Source organism: Paramormyrops kingsleyae, chromosome 17 (assembly GCF_048594095.1).
Source record: "Paramormyrops kingsleyae isolate MSU_618 chromosome 17, PKINGS_0.4, whole genome shotgun sequence".
NCBI lineage: Eukaryota > Metazoa > Chordata > Actinopteri > Osteoglossiformes > Mormyridae > Paramormyrops > Paramormyrops kingsleyae.
This window is the reverse complement of record NC_132813.1, coordinates 11,037,147-11,046,590: the sequence shown is the minus strand read 5'-3', so window position 1 is coordinate 11,046,590 and position 9,444 is coordinate 11,037,147. Positions and strand designations below refer to the sequence as shown.

General features: G+C 38.8%; 1 protein-coding gene across 5 annotated transcripts in view; it reads left to right on the top strand.

Moving 5' to 3' along the window:
• Nucleotides 1-2,580: 2,580 nt before the first annotated feature.
• Nucleotides 2,581-9,444, top strand: part of mark4b (MAP/microtubule affinity-regulating kinase 4b) — a 60,654-nt gene continuing 53,790 nt past the window's right edge. For 3 of the 5 annotated variants that reach the window (XM_023812237.2, XM_023812236.2, XM_023812240.2), the window contains exon 1: nucleotides 2,582-3,676. In XM_023812237.2, coding sequence (XP_023668005.1) covers nucleotides 3,626-3,676 — 51 coding nt within the window. In that variant the 5' untranslated portion in view covers nucleotides 2,582-3,625. Of the gene's footprint in view, nucleotides 3,677-9,444 lie in introns of all 5 variants that reach the window. The other 2 variants (XM_072701477.1, XM_023812239.2) reach the window with 2 other exon arrangements.

Sequence of the window (9,444 nt, the reverse complement as noted above, 5' to 3'; positions counted from 1 at the left end):
CCATACACACACACCATACACATACACCATACACACACCATACACACACACCATACACATACACCATACACACACCATACACACACCATACACATACACCATACACACACCATACACACACACCATACACATACACCATACACACACCATACACACACCATACACACACACCATACACATACACCATACACACACACCATACACATACACCATACACACACCATACACACACACCATACACACACACCATACACACACACACATATACACCATTCACACACACCATACACATACACCATACACACACCATACACACACACCATACACACACACCATACACACACACCATACACATACACCATACACACACCATACACACACACCATACACACACACCATACACACACACCATACACATACACCATACACACACACCATACACACACACCATACACATACACCATACACACACACCATACACATACACCATACACACACCATACACACACACCATACACACACACCATACACATACACCATACACACACACCATACACATACACCATACACACACCATACACACACACCATACACACACACACATATACACCATTCACACACACACACACCATACACACACACCATACACATACACCATACACACACACCATACACTATTCACACACACACCATACAATACACACACACACACACACAGGTTTCTAATTATATCTTGTTGAGGACTCTCCATTCATTTCTATGGGGAAAACTCTAATCCCAACATAACAACCTTACCCCCTACCCAGCCCTAACCTTAACCATAAGTAACCAAACAAAATACAAGTCTTTTGGCATTTTTAGCTTTTTTGATTGCATTCACAGATGTTTATAAAATGTAATGTACACTTGGACCACACACGCACACACACACCTACAACTCCAGTTCACCTCAGTATGTTGTTGGGCTGTGTGTGGAAAACATGGAGAACACAAAGGAATCTCCATGACACCAACATGCAAACTCCACACACATGGAGCCATGACCGAGACAAAGGCGACGCTGCCGACCACTGGGCCACCTTCTGACAATCACACAAATTCCAAATTTCAATTTAATCTTAAAAACGGACAAAAGAAATGAAGTGTAGCCTTCTTTCCATTTGTATTCCTGTACATACTGTCCTGGTTGGAATGGAATGATCCTAACCCGATGCTTTCTGTCCTTCACTGCACCCAGTGTGGAAAATAAATAAGTGATGAAACCCAAATAACTATTACTTTCCTAGCAGCGCTACAGTGGGTAGCATTTTTTCCGCCCTTCTCCACAGTTGTGCGGCTGATTCGTGCCCTGGCTTTTGTGCATGGAGCTGCCGCGTTCTCTTTCCTTCTTTGAGAGCTTCTTCCCTTCTTCAAAGACGTGCAGTTTACATGAACTGGAGTCTGCTTATTGTCCTATTTGACGTATATCCTGTGTGTACCCAGGGCAGGATGCAGGACTGCCATAAACCTAGATGTTATGAAAAAACGAATGAATGAAAGACCAGTGTCAGGCAAAACAAACACATTTTTCGTTGCGCACATGTGTCTGTGTGCCATACGGAGAGCAAAATGGAACAGACAAAAAGACTATTTCCCCATAAATTATTCTATTACTAGTATTAATGTGTGAATAATAATAATAATAAACAAAAAGCATGGTGGCTTAGTGGATAGCAGTATTGCCCCACACCTCCAGTTTTGGGAGTTTGAATCCCTCCCTGTTCTGTGTGTGTGAAGTTTGCATATTTTGTCACATGGGGATTCCACCCTGCATCCCAAAGATATGTCCTTAGGTTACATGGCATCCCTAAATAGCTCTTAGGATATGTAGGTGTGTATGTCCTATGACAGACTGGCATCCAACTGAGGGTGTTCCCTTAGCCCTGGATGGGCTCCAGTACTTCCTGTGAGCCTGACCAAGACAGGGACTTGTAAGATGGATTGATGGTTAATTATTAAAAATGGACCAACTAATGGTGGATGTTTACAAACAATGCAATCGATTTGCTAAATGAAGATTTTTTAAAGCAAAAAGTGAAAAATAAAATTACAATGTTTCAGTATCATATGCAGAAGGATAAGTAGCTTCATGTTTACAAGAGTATTTTTACTGGCTACTGTTTCAAATGAAAACATATGAGTAGCTGACATAAAACATTAACAGGATTGTACATGATTTGATGGTATTTGTTTTCCAATGTTCTTTCGATTATTCTACGATGAAATGCATAACAATAACAAAGTATACCTTCACGTAATAAAAGAAGCTATTCCGAAAACTTGGATTTTGTGAGTTTTGTGTAACGCAAATTGCAATACGAAATAAAAAAGTTTGCACAATAATTCATTAGGTTTATGAAACTTCTTCATGCCGTGCCGCATAAAATGAAATGTTGAAACATCCTACGGATTCTTTGCCACTTGCAAGGTGCATTACCTGCAGCAGGCAAGCGATGCAGGAGGGTTTGTCTGGATGCAGATGCTGGCCGTACGTGCGGCCAGCTCCGGTACTGGCGCAGATTGATGAATGGAGGGATTGTCTCTTTAAGAAAATGGGGGCAGGGTGTGTGAGCCTCTGCTGCAGCCGAGCCTATTCTTTCTCCTGACGTCCTTCCTTCTCCAAAGTGTCATACGGTTTTGGGGATGTAGACTTTTTAGCTTAAAACTGAAGTGTTGATATTGCGTCTATCTTGGGGGTTAGGCTTGCTGTTTTACTAACTGGTGGGTTCTCTTTATGGGGTGTATTTTTTAGGAGGGGGGGACGTTTGTTTACCCCCCCCAAACCTGAGTCTGGCTTCTGGTACAGTGTAGAAAACCGTTCTCGGTGATGTAGTTACCATGTTTTTCAACATAGGTAGTGATATTTATTTATTTATTTATTCATTCGCCGGCGCGACATTAATAGTGAGACGCGTATTATATTCGCCTGTGTCTTTTTGGAAAGGATGTTAGCAGATTGAGTAGCTTAGCCCTTGTCACTGTTTTTTTTCGTTCGTCTTGCTGGGTTGGCGATTGCTGTTCCTTAATTTGTTTTTAGTCGTCATTTTTGTCCGTATTTTTTTTTTCTTAGGTACCATTTTTAATGGAGACAGCGAAGTCTATTAACTGTTCGTAGGATAACGAAGAAATAATTTATTTTTGCTATTATGACAGCAGTTTAAAAGCAATAGCCACCTTGGGCTTCGTGCTTGCTTTTTTTTTCTCTCCCCCTTTTCAAAATGAAGCACAATATCAATATTCGCCATAGTACTTTACCTTTCAGGCAAACATGAGACGTTTTCAGCTGGCTGCCCGGCTATCGTAAATCTACATTTTTCTCTCATTTTTGTCACGGTTGTTGCTGGGTTTCCTCGGTGAAAATGCGGATGGTTTGAGGATACCGGTCCCTCCTGCGACGGGCACAGGACGCGGCTTCCCCGGGCGCCGACGGGATAAAGGCATTGACTGCCTTACAGAACTGGCTTGGCTGCTGAGCGGCCAATGTCGACTGTTATTTTCAGCAGAATATAATCTTGTAAATATATATATATATATAATATAAGTATAGATCGTATATAGCTGTAAAAGTAGGAAAACTCAGGGAAAAATGTCTTCTCGCTCAGCACTCCCGTCTGGAAACGAAAGGAATTCCGACCATGTAAGTAATATTTTACATAAATATACACACCTTTTAGCCAAGTAGATATTAAAATAACAAACAGCAGTAGCTGACCCTATCTGATCGTGTGATGTACGAACGACAGCGGGGTGTATTGGTAGCTGGCTAAGTTACGTACGTTGTATTGTTACGTATTAGCTGGATAATTGCAGATAATAGGAAATGGACAAACTATAGCCTATATGGGGCATCGGTTGTATGTAGCTGTGATTTAAAAACGTTGGAAAATACACTTTGATGTGTATGTGTAGCGAATTGGCAAATATATAGCCAACGCAGGGGGAGCACAAATCCGCAAAGATCGCGCAGACCTTCCAGGGAGAGCCGACCTGAAACCTGCGATTTTTTAAATGATGACTTGTGCATTTTCCCCCCTAGCTAATCCATTTACAGTCTTTAGACATCACTTGGCACAGGACAGAGGCTGCCAGGATGTCCAGTCGGTTTTCAAGGTGCTGTCAATGCCACAGTGTATCGGGGCGACGTTTGATTTTTGACTCGATGCTGGATGAGCGATTCATGACCCGAATCTTTCCTGGCATGTTTTTAACCGCAAGGCTCCAAGTGCATATAGTCTCTGTCTTATTATAGTGTTATATTATCGGGGACTGTCTTGTGCTGTATATACATGCAAAGGGGACACACTGGGATACATGTCATATTGTGTGTCGGCTGTCTTGAATATTTAGAAATCAAACGCGGATAGGTATAGTCATCGATCGCCCCCCCCCCCCCCCCCCTTCTCTATGGGATTATACTGCGAAAACGGACAATAAGGGAAAATAATGAAAAGAAGAATAAAAATAATCAGTGGGCTAGCTACATTAACACAGAACCACTGTTAATTTGTTGGAATATTTTCCTATAATTGCTATTATACGTATACATAAGAACATAATAACATAAGTCGATGTCGATGTGAATTAATTGTATTCAAGGCCAAACAAAGCAAAGCAGTAATCGCATTTGTTTACTCGTATTTAACGTTTTTGTTTATTTTTTTCTGTTTACGGTTTTTATATGAAACGCCATTAGCTGTATTTTTGAGAAATATGCCGGTCATCTATTACATTACTGTAAAACTAGAAGCAATACTCGAAGGCCACTCCCCTACCACCAGCTTTCGTATGACGGCCTGTGCTTGGTATGCTGGCTTATGGCGGGGTAAAGGGGCTTTCACGTGCAGCCAGGTTTTCATTTTGTAAGAATCATGAATATAGATACGTTGTGGTGTTGTTTACGTAATATCACTTATTGCATCAAAGAGATTAGTACATCGGTAAAAGAACATAACGAACTTCACAGATGTGCCAGCTGTGGGGGACTTGTGCGGAAAACAACACTGTTAGAATGTGAATCGATTGGAAATGCAAAAATGTATTGATTACATACTACACAAATCTTAAAACTAAACAACGGTTTTTAATTTTAAAACCAAAATCGAGAGGGCAATGCTGTCATTACCATAAATACTAGAACATTGTAGCAGGATTTTAATTACTTGGATTTTGAATATCTGCAGCTTTTGATCAAATGAGTGAATGTAGTGTAGTAATTATTCCAGATATGTAATTAAGGATCTAGATGAAAGCCAGTAGAGTATATACGAAACTCATTGGGCAGGTTAACGCTTATATACGATGATACTTGAGTGCTTATTATTATTATTGCACCTTCTGTTTTCCTCACTGGTGAATTTTGGTCTTGGTATTTATTTGGTATCATTATGAAAATGATACCAAATAAAAATCCTAAAAGCTGACAGAAGATGCTTCATGGTTACAGCTGACTCTATAAAGCATTTAAAATACCATGTAGCCTACATATCACAGGTAATTGTTTTACCCAGCCAGAGGAGAATTAATTGGCTACTTTTGGCTAGCATACAATGTTTATGAATTCTTAAGTGATTGTAAAAGTTCAAAAGAAAACATGCTTTCTCTTCAGGCTGTTTTGTTTTGGTGTTAAAAAAACATACAGAAGCAGAACTATAGTGTGTTAGCTCATATTTCCTTCATTTTGAAATTGGTGCATCAGACACTTTGCAGTGAAAGTGTTACATGAAATAAAAACTGAAAATCTGCTGTCTGAGTTAAATCTCAGAATTACTTTTTTCCAGTTCCATCTCCATGAATATGGTTTCTTTCTCTTAGTCTGTGATCAGCATGATTTTAAGGCAGATACCTAATTTATTCATTTGTGTTGTGTAGAATGAAGCCATCCTTATTTACATTAACTGTTGTAAGTGATTTGTTCTCTGAATGTTTTGAATCTTCCATATCCTTATGTCTGCTAGTAATACAGCATATGATTGTGAAAGCCAATTCAAATCCAGGTGATGCATATTTGACTGCCTGTTACTGAAATCCACATGGAACCCTTTCATCAGTTTGAAATGATAGTAGTACTGAAATCATGTCTGCTCTTTATCTCTGCTGGTCTTTTAATAGAGCCCTTTTAAAGTAGCCATGCTCAGTTTTTTTACTCTACTAGAGGTGCACACTTTATTTTAAATGCTAAACTTGTTCAGATGTGAGTTGTCTGGGATTTTTCTGACACTTTCTCAGTTATGGTCGACAAATATGCCATATCATAGCAATACATTATTGCATCTGTGTGTTACCACTCTGCTCTCTGCACCTGGATGCAAGATCATAAGAAATATTTTGTAACAAAACCTCAACACTTTAATATAGGATTCCTTTACCAGAGATTTAGTCGTCCTTGTATTTTTCCTTTTTATTTCTGGGGGTCATTCCACAAACCAGGATTTCTCAGATAACTGGGTTAACTTAAGCTAGAAGTCATGATTGTCCAATAAGAGTTTAGGTAAGGAGCATTCCTATTGGACATTCTTGACTAGCTTAAGTTAACCCAGCTAACTGAGACATCCTGCTTTGTGGGAACACCCCCCTAGTCTTACAGGTGTAGCAGGGGGCTGAGGGGGGGTGACACCATTATGTCATCAATACATAATCTGTTAGTTTTTAGTCAACCTGAATATCACACACAGCTGAGACAAGTTAGACAGGGACATCTTGTTTTTTGCAATATATGTCAGTTCTAGAGGAAGAAACGTGCTGTCGTACTTGTGGCAAAACTAGCATCCAGATTATGGCATTAGCCTGACTTAAGCCTTAAGATATTTCTGTATCACTTTACAATAAGGCTTCCTTTTTCCACTTGTAAATGGTAGTAACTCATTAATAAAAAGAGACCTGTGTTATAACTTGCTTATAATTGTCTGTTAAAAATTTACAAAGTGTTACAACCTAATTAATAACCAGATTATAAACCATTCATAAACCCTTTATATGGGTATCCTTATTGTAAAGTGGCACCGATGTTTTTATGTATTTATCCTGAGGAAGGTCCACTAAATGTTCTCTGGTTTTTGGTTGTATTTTATATCTACCTTTTACATAACAATCTCTTATATTTCAGCACTTCTCTGCCCCAGGATTGCCATCAGGACGATAGCCCAACTTTAACAAAGCAGCTTTGACACCACATTTAGTGTTTGTTCAAATTAAAGAAGGTGATGTCACACCGTCCACAAGGATCTTATAGTAGAATGTTTTGCACGGTGCTATTTGTGAATGTTCCCCTTCAAAGCAGTGGTTTTAAGAAAATATTGTAAAAATGAGTTAAGGTAAATCCAAGGGTTAGGCTAGTATAAATACTTGTACTTTGCTTTATTTGGAATACTCAAAAAATAATAATTTGTGCATTTTCTTGTTGGGATATATAGTGCCTTTTCTAAGCTATGGTATTTTGATGCTTCAGTGTAAGAATATCTAGTGCTGCCTGCTTAAGCTTAATTAAGTTTTCCTTGGTATCACTGTCTTCTAGTAGTTAATGTTTCTGACTATAAAAAAAGTGAATCAGTCTGGTTCAACCTCGCCCTTGCTCTGACTTAAAGTTGTAAAAGGTACTATTAACTGTTTTCTGTGTCCCTGAGAAAAAAAGAGCATATTGAAAGGCTGCCTCTCTCTGTGTTGCACTTTGGTTGGACAGTAGTTTGCTGTGCGGGGCAGTTATGATCCGTCTTTTTTTTTTTTTTATCTCTTTCCTTCTCATCCAATCCACTCAGCAGCACTTACGTGAGCGGTCTTACAAATCATTCCAGTGCTGTAGGTGGATATACAAGTTAGAGCTACACCTAGATGGCCTCATTTACATGTATACAATCGGCGCATTTGCCACAAGAAGTGCGTTATATACTGTATTATTATTACTGTAATTGGCTAATAATACTACATTGGTCTTAAATAAATGCCATCCAACTATAGATGGCTTTTAACCTTAATAAGGTCACAGCAACCTCTCTTATGACCTGAGCATCTTTTTCTGTTTTTTATATGTCTAAAATTTTAGCTTTGTTAGACGTTGATGATCTAGAAATGTATTTAATTTAAATCTATACACATATGTCATATGTTTCGAAACAGTAAAGCAGCACAATTACCTGAGATTCTGGATAATGTAGGTTACCTAATGCATGATACCTTGAATCTACTTGTCATTTTTAGTTATTTCGCAGACACATTATGAGCAGGAATGATAAAGCTTATGATTTTATTGTTTAATGTGTAATCTTTGCGACATGTTGCAGACATTAAATGTTCTCGTAAGCAGTTTGATGTATTTTCCAGTTGAGCTGGTATTGCAAAAATAGACATGTTGCCTGCCGATATTCTCTCCTTTGTATCCGCTGTTCTTCGCTAATCCGGGTAGTGCAGGGAATCAAAATTGGCAAGGACTGTCCAGGGATGCGTGGTCCCGTCAGCATGTCCATGCTAAGTGGTCAGGCTTTCTGGTCCTGGCTCAGATTCTGTCCTCCCAGCAGTGAGGGAGGAGGCAATGGCACAAGAGCAGTGGAGGCTGGGCTTACATCACATAATGCAAGAAAAGTAGGAAGTGCGTCAAATCAGGCAGACCAGTCCATAGATTACATAAACCATCTGTCTCGTTCAGTCAAATCAAAGATGGAAAATTTTGCAGATGTGATCCAGGTCACCCGGATTTAGTGATAAAAGTATCTCCCAGTTCATACACAATCCATCTTTCCTTTACTCAACAACGCTGGAGTATCAGTGCTGATTTGCAGTTATCTGTTTCAGCTTGCAATACAAGCTTGTGGCTTGGGAAATACTTTAGGATTAGTGATCATTATTGTCTCGTGTCTGATATTACTATTTGGTCATATATTTTACAACTCGTTCATTTAGGGAAATGTATAGAGCATAGTAGGAGTGGGCAATTTCATCAAAATGTTACAATGTTTTTGGTTGGAATCATGGGCTACGATATAGATCATTATATTTTTGTTAGTTTATAAACCAACCAAATTGGAATGTAAGTAGTTAACTATTTAACTACTTAACCAGCAATTCTGTCCTTTCAAGAAACAGTTTGTAGCATCATAATAATCAATTATTAATGTATGTAAAATACTGTACAGTTTGCAAAGTCCGTTAATTACAGTATATTGGTTCACGTTGGATTTGGAAATCCAAACCTTTTCCACACAATCGAAGTAGAACATTTTGTTTTTTGGAACCAAGTCTTCCTCATCAGCCACATGCCATGCACTTTATTTGACAGCATAGCCAACCTGTATATGGACAATGTGTCGTTTACCACATTTTAGCATTAGCATTTTATATTTGAAAATTTTTAGCTGTTTTCTCACATTGATTTGTTTTTGTTGTAGTACCATTACAGCTCCTGAACACAAAGGTATT